Source organism: Chanodichthys erythropterus, chromosome 13, assembly GCF_024489055.1.
Source record: "Chanodichthys erythropterus isolate Z2021 chromosome 13, ASM2448905v1, whole genome shotgun sequence".
NCBI classification, from domain to species: domain Eukaryota; kingdom Metazoa; phylum Chordata; class Actinopteri; order Cypriniformes; family Xenocyprididae; genus Chanodichthys; species Chanodichthys erythropterus.
Window position 1 is genome coordinate 23,777,364 of NC_090233.1, and position 16,778 is coordinate 23,794,141.

A 16,778-nucleotide genomic window follows, 5' to 3' on the forward strand; every position below is an offset into this window, starting at 1 on the left:
TTTCTAACTCAAATGTATTATGCATTCATTCTCTGTCTGTCTGGCACAGCACTAAGTATTTAGGATGACAGCTGTTGCTTGTGTGCATATTAGCAGCATTAAGGAAATTTGTTCAATTAATTATCTTAATAAATGAGGAGCTATTGGTTTTTGTCGCGAATAAACTCAGTAGGACATGTGTCATATGACATAGCAATTAGCCCCTCAATCTGCATTGCACAATTAAGTGGGGAGGTTTTATGAAGCCAATTATAAATCAAAATAGAGCCGTTTAAATATAGCTTCATATGGGACTGGAGTGCTGATTTATTCCCTGTGATTTTTGTTTTCATGACTTTCCCCCAAGGACCGCCAATACGTGAGTGTTTTTTTTAGCTACTACTGTCACAGAAGAATAAATTTGGCAATAAACCATCTGATTTTACATGAACATGTCATTGAAATTACTTATTCTTCCTTCTAAGTCATATGTTTAATATTCCAGGTTCAATACAACTTGTTGTATTGCAGTATATGTAGCTGTCAGTACATTTACATTTATTTATTAAGCAGACACTTTTATTCAAAGCAACTGATTTTGACTCATCCGTCAATTTTAAAAACAGTCAAAATTCAGTTTGCAAAAATGCATGTACAATGGAAGTCTGCCATTGCGCCAGAGCTATATCATTCCTGTAGTTCAAACAGCAAAACGCCAAGGTCAAGGGTTTGATTCCCAGAGTATGCTTGAATGCAATGTAAATTCCTTTGGATAAAAGCGTCTGCCAAATGCATAAATGTAAATCTAATCTGTCAGCATGATGAGTCTTACAAAAAGAGGTTTATTCAACTGTGCTATACTTTTTTTTTTTAAAGTAAAGTAAACATAAGAAATTATACTTTCAGTCTACTTTTTATTTATGTATTTCTCAAAAATATAAAATTACATGAGTATAACTGACTTATACTGTCAGAAAAGTATATTGACCTATACTTAATTTTTTGATTGAGATATACTTAAAAGTATAATTAAGTATTCTGAGTATATTCTAAGTATGCTTGGCTTGTGTTTACTCTTTTGATTGCGTAGCCTGATAAATACAGTATAGGCTACTTTTTCCACATAGTTTTAATAGTAATATATTTTTTGAACTCTACTGATAGTCTACATAGGATTTTACTTCAAATCTACTTTACACTTTCTCCACCGTTGACTGAATTTTCCATCATTTATGACACAATGCTTCTCTGCCAATGACGTAATATTATAAACAATCCATGTTTTCACTATTATATGTTATGGGGTGCTATTATGCATCTTCTGAAAGAGTACAGAATCTCCAGATCAAAACACAAGCGAAGGAGCAAAAACAAGCGATAGAAGCATTGCTTGCACATGTAAATTAACATGATCATCAAACATTAAACAACTTATAAATCAAACTCCATCTATGTTTTGATCATAGTTCTGAATCCAATCCAGTATTCATGAAACAAAATATTCTGGGTACCATGATTTTTTTTTTTTTTTTGAAAAATTCTCAAAAATATTGACGCTGACTGTAAACTTTTTTTTTTTAAATGCTGGCAGGGAAAGAGTTAAAGTACAGTTAAAGGTATATTTCAAGTATAAAAAATAATACCTAAATAGGAACATAGTAGTATTCTTAAAGTGCAAAAATAATATATAACAGGTATGACGTTAAGTTCACTTAAAGAAAACTTACAAACACAGTAAAAACTACTAAACTAGTAGTTTACCGTGAGTATACTTCAAAGTGTGCTATCATAATCTAAAAAATGTGCAAGTATTTAACTAGTAAACTATACCTATAAGCTCAATTGTATTATAGTTGCAGTACAAAAATCTACTGTTACACGTAAAGTATACTTAAAAGTATACTTTTAAAAAGTGAGCCAATTTAGTCCCTAGTATTGAAAAACTAGTACATTAATATTATTATATTTATTGTGTAAACAAAGTATACTTAAAATATACTTGAACTTTTCTTAAGTTTAATTAAAGAGTACATTTTTCTAAGGGGATATTTTGAAAACCTGGCAACTTTCATACAGTACATACAAGAAGAGCAGGGCTGTTATTCTTTTATTAATGTTCAATGAATAATTATTAAACAATAAACATTTATTAAATTGCTTATTAATAAATTTATATTAATAAACGATTAAACTATTAAATATATTATTAATAAAATATTAAAGCTTATTAATAAACATTCACCTTTTGTCTATTATTGTTGTCTCTAATTGCATCTGGTTTTTAATTTCCCAACTATTTTGGGCTCATTTTAAGCTAGCCATATAGCAATTTTTAAATAATAGTTGGTTTAAATAAAACTACCCAGCAGGTTGGGCAAACATTTAACCCGATTGCTGGGTTTGTCCATTTCCAACCCAATTGCTGGGTTTGTCCATTTCCAACCCAACTTGGGTTGTTTTTAACCCAGCATTTTTTTAGAGTGTAGGTAAACACTTAAAAAATATCTAAAGAATTCTACAATTGTTAATTAATAAATAAATAATTAAAATAATTTATTTAAAAATAGTAAGAATATGAATATGAAGTAAAAGTATATTAAAAGGTGTATGTATATATATATATATATATATATATATATATATATATATATATATATATATATATACATATATACACACACACACACACACACACACACTATATATATAATTTAAGAAAATTAGATGCATTTATCAGTATGAAGTAAAAGTATAATATTTAAAGCCAGCTGAGTAGCTAAGTTTCAGTGTTCAAAGGGTTTATGCATCCTTGTTTTCTCCATTTTCCTGCCAATATTTTACTATATATTATATTTTATATCTTATTATAGCCAAAAATAACTTTGCGGTGGGGCCTCCTGATGGTTTACAAAAAAAAAAAAAAAAAAATCCATCCACAGAAATTCCATCTGTATTGCACAACTGATAAAATGTATACTTTAAAAGCAATGTACGTTAATTTAGAAAAAAAGCATAAATGTAATATAAAATGTAATAAAAACAATTAGAAGTTCTTCCACCTTGAGCTGTAGTCTAACCTCTATAAAGAATGTTTAAACAACTTTAAAGTTCAAATATCACACAATTTTGTATGAAAGAACTGTTACAACAACAACAACAAAATCAAGCTTATAATCACCATAGACTGAGAGACAAATTGAAACTGCTCTCTGTAATCAACAGCAGGCAGCTTTTGTTGTCAATACGGCTGAACTTGTATTGAACCTGGATCATTCCTTTAAAAAAACAAGCTTGTCGTTTTAGCAAACGCTGCTAAGAGCTGTTTTATAGAGGATAGGCTATTTGAAATTGTGCTCTTCTCCAAGTAATACCATGCATCCAATAGAGTTCACTTAACACGTGAAGTCTCTGACATATCCTATCGCTTAAATGCAGCTTCATTCCACTCAGTTACTCTCTTTAAAATGTCAGGCTTTGTGAAAAGGGCCAATCTGTTTATGAGTTCAAACCCAGGTCATTGCCAGTAAAAGGTTTAAAAGTCACTTTACACAGTTGTCATACAACTGCATCTCTTTTACTCAGTTGATGAATGTTCTGTAAGAAACAAAGTCAAAGGCAGGTCCATCATGTGCTTATAGGCTTATCCAAAAAGTGCAGCTCCACGGCTTTTAAGCCCAAGGTTATGTACAGTGAGATACAAATATGAAGTCAGTTAAAGGTGTGTAGTAGAACTAATTGAATCTAGCAGTGTTTGCCAACTGTTTCCATTACAAAAAAATAAGAGTGAGGTATAAGGTAAGCTGGTTAAAAATGCTGTAAAAATCAGAGATCTCTTTCCAACTGTTTCTCCTAGACAGCAACTGGATTAAAATGAAGCAAATCTCAACAATGCCACTGTGCTCAGATTTGTGAAGTCTGCAATCAGAAATGAGAAATTTTAAAAATAAAGAACCGTAATATTGTGAAATATTTTAATTTAAAATAACCATTTTCTATATTTTTAAGTCATTCTAGTCAAAAGAACAGCATTTATTTGAAACAGAAATCTTTTGTAATTCATTATAAATTCATATTACATCATAAAATATCTTTACTGTCGCTTTAAATCTTAAATTCTGTTTTTACATCTTACTGACACTATATAAACCATTTAGTGTCAGTATTTTTGTATTATGATGATAAAAAATATTAACTAAAGGGGAGACGTTAGTCTCACATGGAAAGAATCTACTTGTATTCAGATAAATATTGTCCATCTCTGAAAATAGCCACCGGTTTTGTCCCTGACCTAAAAAAATACTTGTTGTAGCCTGGACAGAGACCAAACATACCACTAAAGCTCTTTGGATTTGGGTATAAATTATTGAAAAATACACTGAATGAGAATGAGAAACAAAGATAGAGATAAAAAAAAAAAAAATACAAATGTCATTAAATATTTTAGTGATGTTGTTCAGTGAGATCATGAATCCATAGAGAAGGACTTAGAGAGAGTCTCTTAAGGAAAACATTGCTGGAGCATTTTTTAATCTGGCAGCACCGAAACGCTGCTGTGGTGCCGTCGTCCATCAAGTCTCTGCAATTCTTGGCTTTAAGAATCATTTGAGATGCCAAACGACTCGTTTTGAATGTAGACGAGAGTAGGCGGCTGCAGGCAGAGAAGTGAAAAAGGAGCAGTCAAGTTGGACAATTCTCACCTTTTGTAGTGGAATAGATATGTACGTAAGCAAAAGCAGAAATCCTTTGCTCTTTAGATTTGTAGATTTATATTTTTAGAATGGATTTATCCATTGTGCAGATATTTTTAGTTACATTATACTGGATGACTTACATAAGTCAGAGTGAATTACATAAGTGTGATCGCTGAGTATCTGGCACAAAGTGCACATGCAGAGTAAGTATTACACCATTAGTAAGCATTACATCACTCCACAACAAACTTAACAGATAAGTCACATTAGTTTGATTAAAAAACAAAAAAATGCCATGAAAGTGGCCTATATGACTAGAGAAAGAATGTCAGAAACAATCAACATTGAGTGGAGACATAATAAAGAGAGAGAGACGGGGAAGATACTGGTGTTTTTTTGTGTAAAGAAAAGAGCTTGAGCTGGAGGAGGAAGATGAAGGAGCAGTGGCTGCTCTAAATGCCTTTGCTTGATTATTTTTGTCCTCTGAATGTCACTCTTCATCAGTTCATTCAGAGACGGACCTGTGTGCATTTTCCTGCCATTTCTCATCCTCCATTTACCCGGGTTCTGCAGCACTTTAGCCTGGACTTCTCTCTCCAAGGAAGACTTTACAGTAAACTAGAATTGATTGTCTATCTATCTATCTATCTATCTATCTATCTATCTATCTATCTATCTATCTATCTATCTATCTATCTATCTATCTATCTATCTATCTATCTATCTATCTATCTATCTATCTATCTATCTATCTATCTATCTATCTATCTATCTATCTATCTATCTATCTATCTATCTATCTATCTATCTGTCTATCTATCTGTCTATCTATCTATTTATCTTTATATATAGATAGACAGATAGATAGATGAATCAGAGGTCTTTGAGAATAATGGGAATTAAAAAAATAGCCAAAAATGAAATATCTAGATGCATTATGATAATAATTTCGTAATTGTCTTGTATATTTGAAATAATGTCAGAAGGCAAATAATGTTAATGGTCATAAAATATGGCTTTATTTTCTTTAAGATACTGTATATATATATTTCTTTAAGATATACAGTTGTGGCCAAAAGTGATGTCCAGAGGGGATGTTTGTTTTTAAAGACCCTAAAAGTTCATAATATTTGATATATCATAAAATATTTTATATATATATTTATCTGACAAAATTATTTGGTAAAGAATCAAAATCAATATGCAGAAATGTTTTTCCATTATGTTGTGGTTCCTAGCATGATATGACAGCGTACTTTTAAAGATTTAGTTCACCCAAAAATGAAAATAATGTCATTAATTACTCACCTTCATGTCATTCTACACCCGTAAGACCTTCGTTCATCTTTGGAACACAATTTGATATTTTTGATGAAATCTGATGGCTCTGTGAGGCCTCTATTGCCAGCAATGCCACCGAACTTTCTATTGATGGCTGATTTCAAAACACTGCTTTAAATCTTTGTCTGCTGAAATCACGTGACTTTGGCGGTCCGAATCACTGATTTGAAACAAAAAATTTGAAGCAGTGTTTTGAAATCGCCCATCACTAGTTGTTGAAAAGTCGTTATTTTGTTTTTAATGAACAAAAAAAAAAAAAAGTCAAATTTAACTTCAAAAGCCCAGAGTGCCACTTCTGGCCCCTGCATAGAGACACCTAGTGGATGAATATTGAACTCACAATTGCCAGAGTGGTAGTAACAAGATGGCTGACCATATGCTGTTTTGTTGAGCTGGAAACCTACCCAAACAAAATCGTCTTCTCAGCAAACCAGCGGTTGGTAAAATTGTGTATTTTTTGTTAATCTATTTAGTATTAGCTTGCAGAATGCCAAGAAGTACGTTTTATATTATTTTTGGATAAATTAGCGACTCTGAGCTAGTTCAAAAAACGATGGGCCAAAAATGACCCTCTGGGTGTATGGGTTAAAAAAATGTTGGGTCAAAAATGACCCTTTGGTTCTCTGAATGACTTTGTAGATGGAGATTTGTGACAGTCCTGTATTTGGCTAAAGCCTTGAAATAAATTAATTTGTATAATATATTTTACTAAGTTACCTCAGTAGTACAGGGCCAGAGACTAATAAAGTAAATACCTATATCTTCAAATGTACAAACACACTTTGGCCAATGGAAACAAGAACACAAGGCCAAAATCCCGACTTAAAAAAAAATTAACACCACGGGTCTTTGCTTATCCAAAAATCTGTTCTGCTAGATAGAAGAACTCACACTAGACATTGTGGTAGTCTTTGAAACAATTTATGTTTTTGTTGATGCAGAGAGGAACTGTACATTTTTCACAGTGCATTTCAGTTTTGAGGTCCTTGCACACAGCACATCGACGGCAATTTTCCTCCTTGACAGGCCAATGGTGACAACAAATCGAACAAATTTTGGTGGTGGCGGGGAGGAGGGGCCAGGAGTTGGTGGCCTACCCCACCTTCTTGCTATTCCAACTTCAACCAAGCCACTTCGCAAGTTTCAGGGTTTGGTTGCTCAAGGCTTGGTTGAAGTTGGAATAGCAAGAAGGTGGGGTAGGCCACCAACTCCTGGCCCCTCCTCCCCGCCACCACCAAGATTTGTTCGAGTTTATCAGAGTGCAGATGCTCGTTTCAACCAAATCGCCCACTGGCCTGTCAAGGCCATGGTGTTAGTTTTTTTCAGTTGTGATTTTGGCCTTGTGTTCTTGTTTCCATTGGCCAAAGTGTGTTTGTACATTTGAAATCCAGTTCTGACATGCAACAAATAAAGCAAAAAAATAAAACATTGTTAAATGTAGCTGTGTGGTTGACATATTATTTTCCTAAATTTAAAATAGTTTGCATTGACAGCGTTTGTTATTGTGATTCTTTGATACGCCTAAAGCCCAATGGGTCAAATTTGGCCCTAATCCTAAATTAGGGAATAAAGGGTTAAAATTGAAAAAGTGGATATTTTGGTGTTCAGTGAACTTATAGCAGTAATTTAATGCATAGTTCATAATTTTCCAAAGAAGAAAAGGGTTCTTGGGTTCTCCAGGGTTAAGGTTGAACCACTGTAGTCACATGAACTGTTTCAAATATGTTTTGAGTACCTTTCTGGATCTTGAGAGGCTCATGGCATTGCTGGCAATAGAGGCCTCAGTGAGCCATCGGATTTCTTCAAAAATATCTTAAATTGTGTTCCAAAGATGAACAAAGGTCTTACGGGTTTGGAATGACATGAGGATGAGTAATAAATTACATAATTTTAATTTTTGGGTGAACTAACCCTTTAAAGATTTGTGAAGGATTTTTTATTTTTTTTTTGACATTTGAGTTTAGGTCATCTAAAAGCAGTACTTGACTTTCATTTTTTTTTTTTTTTTTTAAATATATCACTGTCTCTCGTCCAATAAACAAAAAGTGCTGCTTTTAAAAACTAGCCATAGCAGTATTTGGAAAACATTCAAATAGAAATCACTTCATGGCTCTTCTGCAAAATAGTGGAAGTTAAACATCAGCTCCATTAACCCTGCCTTAATGTACATTAAAGACCACAGAATGGGCCCCCCAAGACAAATAAAATAATAGTGCTAAAGAGAGAAAGAAAAGAAGAGCCAAGAATAAGTTCCTTCTCACTCCTCGCTCATAAACATCTTAAATATACAATGATGAGAAAAAAACATCTTTCATAGCTATTTTTAGTGTACTTTCACTCTAGTGGCTCCTATGGTTACTATTTCAAACTGGCATTTAGACACTTTTGAAAAGTCATGCATGCAATTTAAAACAATGAAAGCAGAAAAAGGTTTGATGTTAAGTGAAAGAGTTCAAATTCTCTTTACCATGCATGAAGAAGAATGTTGTGTTATATAAACCCTCAAGACTCAAAATGATAACAACATAAAGTCCAAAATTTGAGAATTGCCATATATAAAACAGAAAATAAAAGCATTGCCAAAAAGTAAAACATTATGTGCACTCAACTTTTTTACCACATTAAAAAAAAAAAAAAAAATGCACGTCAAGAAATCAATGGTTTGTTGACAAGTACAGTCACATGAGATCTGTATATGATTAGTGTAGCCTCAACCTCTACTAACCTTACTTGTACCTTCAGGAACTCATAAGGTCTCTCATAACACGTTTTTGTTTTTCAATTTGAAGTGGAAAATTGTACGTGTTGTTCAAAGAATTACATGGAAATGTCAGACTGCATTTTCCATATGACCTAGAATTATGATTACAATTTTTCTAGCCTTGGAACCTCCTGTACCCTCAGTGTTATTACATAAATAATGGACATGTTATTTACATGACCCGCAGACCTCTACACTGCCCTGGGAGTCACAAACCAATGGGTGTTTGACTGCTAAGCTGCTTAAAGGGACATTTGAATCATTTACTTCATGCAGCTGATGGTGTCTAAGCCAGAGCTGGTGCCATGGAGATTCTGTTTTGAGTTGTCACTGCATATAGGATATAGTGCTTCAGGAATTTTATAACAGTGTTGTACATGTACTTAACTACATCTTATTTATGTAACTGGTCCTACAGTATCTCTGGCATAGGAGGTGGACGCAATAAAAAGGACGCTAAAGACCACAGTCTCTGGTGTCATTCGCCAGCAAGCATCTTTTGCGGGCAGGGGACTGAGGTTTACACACACAACTCTTAGCTTCCGCCCTTTACACTCACCCCCTAAACCTCACTCCCATCCAGGTCACGGCACCAAATGTAAAGACCACAGTCTCTGGCATCAGTCACCAGCATCAGTGTGCGCTGAGGCTCCGCCTTCTTTCACGTGAAACTCTTCTCTGACTCATTTCGTCTGTTTGAGACCGTCGAGGTAGGATCTCTGCCGATGAAAACATGAACACACTGGATAGATGCTTTATAGTAGAAAATGAAGTTGTGCTTCTGATGAAATGAGGCACTGACACTGTTTTTCATGTTTGATACTGTAAAGCTACTTGCCTTTAAGCAATCTGAATTAAATGCCATATACACTGCGTTCCAAATTATTATGCAAGAGACAAATCAGTAAGATTTCTGTGCAATAAACATTCAGATTTTAGTTTTTATAAGAAAATGTTTGTTCGTTTATTTATCCATGTCTTTTTAGATAACTGGTATCAATCTCAGACAAAATAATTTGCCAGATCTATGAAAACCCTACTTAGAGGTTGTTCCACATTATTAAGCAAGTCACAGTTCTCATGCAATATGGGGAAGAAGAAAGATCTTTCTGAAGATGAAAAGCATGAAATGGTGCAATGTTGTGCAAAAGGCATGAACTCGGTCAGATAAAGGCTTATTGAGGAAAGTTCCTATCAAAAAAATTAACTGTATTAAAAGGGCAGCTATTAAAAAAAAGCCAGTGTTGAGCAGCAAACAGGTATTTGAAGCTGCTGGTGCTTCTGGAGTCTTGAGAACCTCACCATGCAGGCTGGCAGTTGTGCGTAAAGATGCATTTCAGCCACTCCAAACCAAACCTCACAAAGAGAAACATTTACAGTGGGTTTAGAAATACATGAAGACTCATTTTTAAATAGTTTTATTCACTGACTAATGCCGTACTACAATGGATGGTCTAAATGGATGGATTCCTGGATGGTTGATGAATGGCCACCACGTTCCAACAAGACTGCGACGTCAGCAAGGAGCTGGTGGGTGATGATTTGGGCTGGAATACTGGGAAGATGGAGGGTATTAAAATGACTTTTGCAAGATATGTGGAGTTCATAACTGGCCATTTTCAGCTATGGTATAAAAAGGAGGATAGTGCATAGTACAATGCACTATTGTACAATGCACTATGCACTATCCCATGCTGCAAAAAAACATCACAGCAATAAAACTGTTTGAAAATGTATTTCTACACCCACTGTAAATGTTTCTCTTTGTGAGGTTTGGTTTGGAGTGGCTGAAATGCATCTTTACGCACAACTGCCAGCCTGCATGGTGAGGTTCTCGAGACTCCAGAAGCACCAGCAGCTTCAAATACCTGTTTGCTGCTCAACACTGGCTTTTTTTTTTATAGCTGCCCTTTTAATACGATTAATATTTTTGACAGGAACTTTCATTAATAAGCCTTTATCTGACCGAGTTCTGCTGTACTCACAAATCTTATGATAATTCGATAATCTCCATTCAGTTTTCACAAAATATTAGTTGTTTTCATGCCTTTTGCACAACATTGCACCATTTCATGCTTTTCATCTTCAGAAAGATCTTTCTTCCTCCCCATATTGCATGAGAACTGTGACTTGCTTAATAAAGTGGAACAACCTCTAAGTAGGGTTTCCAAATTATTTTGTCTGAGATTGATACCAGTTATCTAAAAAGACATGGATAAATAAACAAACAAACATTTTCTTAGAAAAACTAAAATCTGAATGTTTATTGTACTGAAATCTTACTGATATGTCAATTGCATAATAATTTGGAACGCAGTGTAAATAAACGTGATGTGACTTTACTGGAGTGTTAATTTGCAGAGCTCCTGCAAACAAACATATCCACATTGCTATGATCAGATGTTTTTTTTATTCTTTATTAAAATGCTTTCTGTTTTCAATTTTCTTTTGTTACTAAGTTTATTTTGTTACTGAGAGCAAAGCGCGCAAAACATATTTACACATTCGTATAAACGCCGCTCTTAGCAGTGTGCGCGGTGTCAGATATTTGATAACAGTATATCGCTGCTCACGTATTTCGAACTTCATTTTACCCCTAAGCGAAGAATGCAAAAGAACTTTGCTGTGAGTATATCGGATTCGAACATGTCTCTGGCATGGCAGACATGCGCGCTAACAAGGACGCTAAAGACCAAAGGTTTAGGTGTTTATTGCATAGAAAATACACATAAACAATGGTAAAAGGAGACCACATGGCAGATAAAGAGCTTTGACATCTTCAGTAAAATGTATTTCATTATTCTGATGTTCTGCATACAAAAAAAGTGAAAATTAAGATAAACAAATTTGAAATTATCTTATGATTTTATCTGTATAATTATCTTAAAGCTTCCTCTAAGAAAACAAATACTCAAGGTTGACGGCAAATTATAGGACCAATAAGAATGAAGTATTCCATAGAGCTGTGTAATAAATTAAAATATTCCATCACTGGAAGTGATAATGTTCATTCAGTAACTGCTCTAATGGATTCAGTGAGTTAATTCAGTGAAAGATTTGTCTGATTGATTCAAGTTCTATGTCAGCTCAGTAGACTTTTTGAATGATTCATTAAAAGGACTGAATCAAAAGAGTAATTAGTGAATCAGACTACATTAACTACACTGAAATATTTAATTTATTTTCACTTGATTTACGAACAAGTAGGCCTACTGGTTCATAGGAGTCATTTGTTTGTGAATTGGACAGACTACAAAGGAACAAATTACTCTTATAATTTGCCAGATCTATGAAAACCCTACTTAGAGGTTGTTCCATATTATTAAGCAAGTCACAGTTCTCATGCAATATGGGGAGGAAGCAAGATCTTTCTGAAGATGAAAAGCATGAAATGGTGCAATGTTGTGCAAAAGGCATGAACTCGGTCAGATAAAGACTTATTGAGGAAAGTTCCTATCAAAAAAATTACCTCTAGTGAATCAAAAAAATATGACCAGTTCATAAAGGTCAAGGACTACTGAATTGAAGGATATGGATATTTTTCTTACACAAACGCATGACTTTGCTTCAGAAGGCCTTTATTAACCCCCCAGAACCGTGTGGAGTACATTTATGATGGATGGATGCACATTCTTGAGCTTCATTCTCGTTGGTCCTGTTCACTGCCATTATAAAGCTCGGATGCATCAGGATATTTATTAATTTAACTCAGATTGTGTTCATCAGAAAGAAGAAAGTCATATACACCTAGGATTGCTTGAGGGTGAATAAATCTATGGGGAATTATTTTAAAGTGAACTAATCCTTTAACATTGACTGCAAACAAACTCTAAAATATGACTTCTTTTACTGTGGGGATGTCGATTCAGTAGCAGCGGTGTAGATTCAGAAAAGTGGTGCAAGAAACACTGGAATGGAGCAAAACGTCGATCTTGGGATTTTAAAGTCGGCATGTAATGGAAGTTGCGATAGTCTTTCTTCCCTATTGTGATGTTTATTTGAGTGAAATGGCTTCTCGAACAAGAAAAATGTTTGGCGGGAGTCGATTTTGTCCACCAGGTATTGACTGGATTGTTGTATGGATGTAGTTTGCTATTACTGTGATGTCATGTGAGTGACAGGTTGTCCTGTCCTAGTGCAATTTTGATTAAAGATTACGAGGGCACATGGAAAAAAGGAATTGTTTTGATGATTACAATATTGATATTACAGGGAGAAGATCTGATCAGTGTTGCAGATCACAAAAATGATATACAATGTGACTACGCCGCATGTTTAGTGTGACCTATACATTCAGCATTACAGTATTTTTTTATTTTTATTTGTCTGATTAATGTTTAGCTATAAATCTCATGTTCAGATCCCCAACTGTCATATTCAGTATCATTCATATCTAGTCTTATACTAACTGTGCAGAGCCATTTTAAACCCACCAGCTTTGTTGTGCTTCGTGGGTTCAGTACGACCCCAGCAAGAGTGGAAACTGCACAGAGATTAAATTTAGATCTCTATGGAAAGCACAATCTTGCATAAGTGTCTCATGGGGGCAGGGGTCATGACAATGAGAATCCTTCATCAAACCTTCAAGGGCTGTAATCTTCTTTTTAAATGTAGTTCTAACTTGCGATTTAACCACAGCAGACGCAATGGCGACATCAAGGTCAATTTCCTCAGCAGCGGAAGTGGCAATAATATAATTGATCTTTTTTGTTCATGCATTTTTCTCAAATGCTGCGCTCCTGCTCAACTCAGCTTGAGTGGGTGCTGATTGGTTCAGACAAGAGCTGCTCAGACAAATGTAATTTGCACCACCATGCCTTCGTCTGCTGTAGTATGCCCCTGATGTGAACTTGTGTTTTTTTAGAATGCTGAATGTCTCGTTTCATTCTCATTTGCTTCTTGTAAAATACCCCCTATTGTCTTATTGAGCAGAATTCTTGGAAACGAGCTTGAGGCGAGTTAATGCATCTGAAGTATATAATGATTTTGGTAAAGAAGTCATTTATATGCTTATATTTGAGATCAAACTATTATTAGTTTGATCTTACTCTGAACTTTAAAGGTGATGTGTGGCAATTGTTATTTCTGTCTTCTATTTTATCTTAAAGGTATAGTTCACCCAAACATGTTCTGTCATTTACTCACCCTCGTTTTGTTCCAAACCTGAATGACTTTCTTTCTTCTGTGAAACACAAAAGGAGATGAATAATGATTCATGCATTTTATTCCTAGTCTTGTGCAGTCATATGAAATTTAAGTTGTTAGTCACTGAGAATCTCTCCCTCTGACTGTCAAATCTCATTAGTATGATCTGAATATGCACAGATTCAAATTTGGTGCATCACAATCACTGGAAAGACACAGATGAATCAATGTAATTTGGCATTATTGACGTCAAACATGGTGTGGCATCTGGATGCGGCATATTGAATATACATGCAAATGTAAATGAGGTTTGAGAGCTGTGTAGGAAAAGATTAACTTTAAGAAGAATTGGAATATAGCTTATAAGAATGGATTATGTTTGGATTTTATCAGATTTTTGAGTTCATGGGGGAAAAATCACTTACTTCAGCTTTAATACAGTGGCATGAAAAAAGTATGTGAACCCCTTGCAGAATCTGTAAAAATGAGAATTATTTTAATCAAATAAGAGGGATAATAAAAAATGCATGTTATTTTTTGTTTAGTACTGTCCTGAGTAAGATATTTTACATAAAAGATGTTTGCATTTAGTTCACAAGACAAAACAATAGCTGAATTTATTAAAATAACCCCATTCATAAGTATGTGAACCATTGATTCTCAATACTGTGTTTGGTTGCCTGATGATCCACGACTGTTTTTATGTTTTGTGATGGTTGTTCATGAGTCTCTTGTTTGTCCTGAGCAGTTAAACTGAGCTCTGTTCTTCAGAAAAATCCTCCAGGTCCTGCAGATTCATCAGTTTTCAAGCATTTTTGCATATTTGAACCCTTTCCAGCAGTTACTGTAGGATTTTGAGATCCATCTTTTCACACTGAGGACAACTGAGGGACTCAAACACAACTATTAAAAAAGGTTCAAACATTCACTGATGCTCCAGAAGGAAACACGACGCATTAAGAGCCGAGGGGTGAAAACTTTTGAATTCAAATATCAAGGCAAATTGTATTTAAATTAATACTTAATTTTTCTGCCGGGAAACATGCAGGTATCTTCTGTTGGTTCCGAAGGGCAGTACTAAATGAAAAACAATGATATTTAACAAAATAAGAAAAATTGTGACATCTTCATCCTGTTCAAAAGTTTTCACACCCCGACTCTTAAAGGTGATAGAGAGGATTTTTTCGTCGACTGAGAATCCAAAGACTGTTAGTGAGTTTTTGAAATGAGCGCATGCGTAAGAACAACCCCCCTCCTTCACAGCTTTCAAAGGAACGCCTCCCAAAACTCGTGCAACGCTGTGTCGTGTTAGTGGATTAATTTTGTCGGACTCACCGCAGGTAACTCATAATCGGCAGTTGTTACTCCTGTCTCCTGACAAAAACATTGCATGCGGCGCCTGTGGAGTGTGGAAAGTTACTGGAGCGCGCAGCCGCGCACGTCTCTCACATGGAACGTCACGGCAGTGATTGACAAGCCAGAGGGCCAATCATTTACGCGATGATCGCTTAAACGATTGGCTGATGTTTTTAAGGCCCTACCTCGTGCACAGATGATGTATATTAATATTATTACTGTCAGTGCACCTAATAAATAGTCTTTTATCAGTAAGTAAAGACAGTTTCAAGTAATATTGCAAAAATGTATAAAACAAAACATCCTCTTTAGCACCTTTAATGCATCGTGTTTCCTTCTGGAGCATCAGTGAACATTCCTAGTGTCAAATCTACCTCCGTACTAACTTTAAAACATTAGAGGACAGCTGTGCAGAAGATCACTCATTTTATAATAAACGCTGTAATATTCCATAAAAAAAGAATTGTCCATTTTGATTTCATAGTGATTTTAACAATCTCATCATAATGTCTTATAACTGTTTGTTTGATTGCAGGTATCTTGGCATCACCCGCCCTTTGACCTACCCTGCTCGTCAAAATGGCCAACTGATGGCGAAGATGATTTTTGGTGTGTGGCTTGTGTCTGCCTCCATCACACTGCCACCATTTTGTGGTTGGGCGAAGAACGTTAACACGGCTGGCGTTTGTCTAATCAGCCAGGACTTCAGCTACACCATCTACTCTACCGCCGTGGCCTTCTACATCCCCATGATCGTCATGCTCTTCATGTACTACAAGATCTTCAAGGCTGCCAGAAAAAGCGGCGCCAAACATCGTTTTACCGACTTCCCCCGTCGGGAACGCCTGGAGACCGTTGCCAGCGAAGCCCTGAGGATGCAGGGCCTAAAACCTCAACACACACCTGGCGTAGCTGAGGAGTGCGCTGCTCTTTCTCGTTTTCTCAGCCGCGAACGACAGAATATCTCCATTTTTAAGCGAGAGCAAAAGGCAGCTACGACATTGGGCGTGATAGTTGGAGTTTTTGGCATTTGTTGGCTGCCATTTTTTATTCTATCTACAGCGAGACCCTTTATATGTGGGGTTAAGTGTAGTTGCATACCAATATGGCTAGAGAGGACGCTGCTATGGTTTGGATATGCTAACTCGCTAATGAACCCCTTTATTTACGCTTTTTTTAACCGGGACCTGCGCTCCACCTACAGGGATTTGCTCCGTTGCAGGTACCGGAACATTAACCGGCGACTGTCGGCTGTAGGCGTGCATGAGGCACTGAAGGTTTGAAGTATAGTGATAAAGGATGTGGTCTGACCCAGTTTTGGTTTACGCAGAAAGCCGAACAATGTGCATTGCTACATCCACTTATTGGTTTTTATAGATAAAGTATGAACAACAACAACAAAAAAATAAAAAAACAGAATCACAGGCTCATAATTCTTCAGAACACTCATATTTCAGTTCCATTAAGGCATTGTTTTGCTCAGTAGTTGTTTTTTCCCCTATTTC

General features: G+C 35.4%; 1 protein-coding gene across 1 annotated transcript in view; it reads left to right on the forward strand.

The window, feature by feature from the left end:
- The window catches only part of htr7c (5-hydroxytryptamine (serotonin) receptor 7c), a 55,605-nt gene extending 39,049 nt beyond the window's left edge, over positions 1-16,556 (forward strand). Inside the window, exon 2 of the mRNA XM_067407677.1 lies at positions 15,809-16,556. Coding sequence (XP_067263778.1) covers positions 15,809-16,556 — 748 coding nt within the window. The remainder of the gene's footprint in view (positions 1-15,808) is intronic.
- Positions 16,557-16,778: the final 222 nt, after the last annotated feature.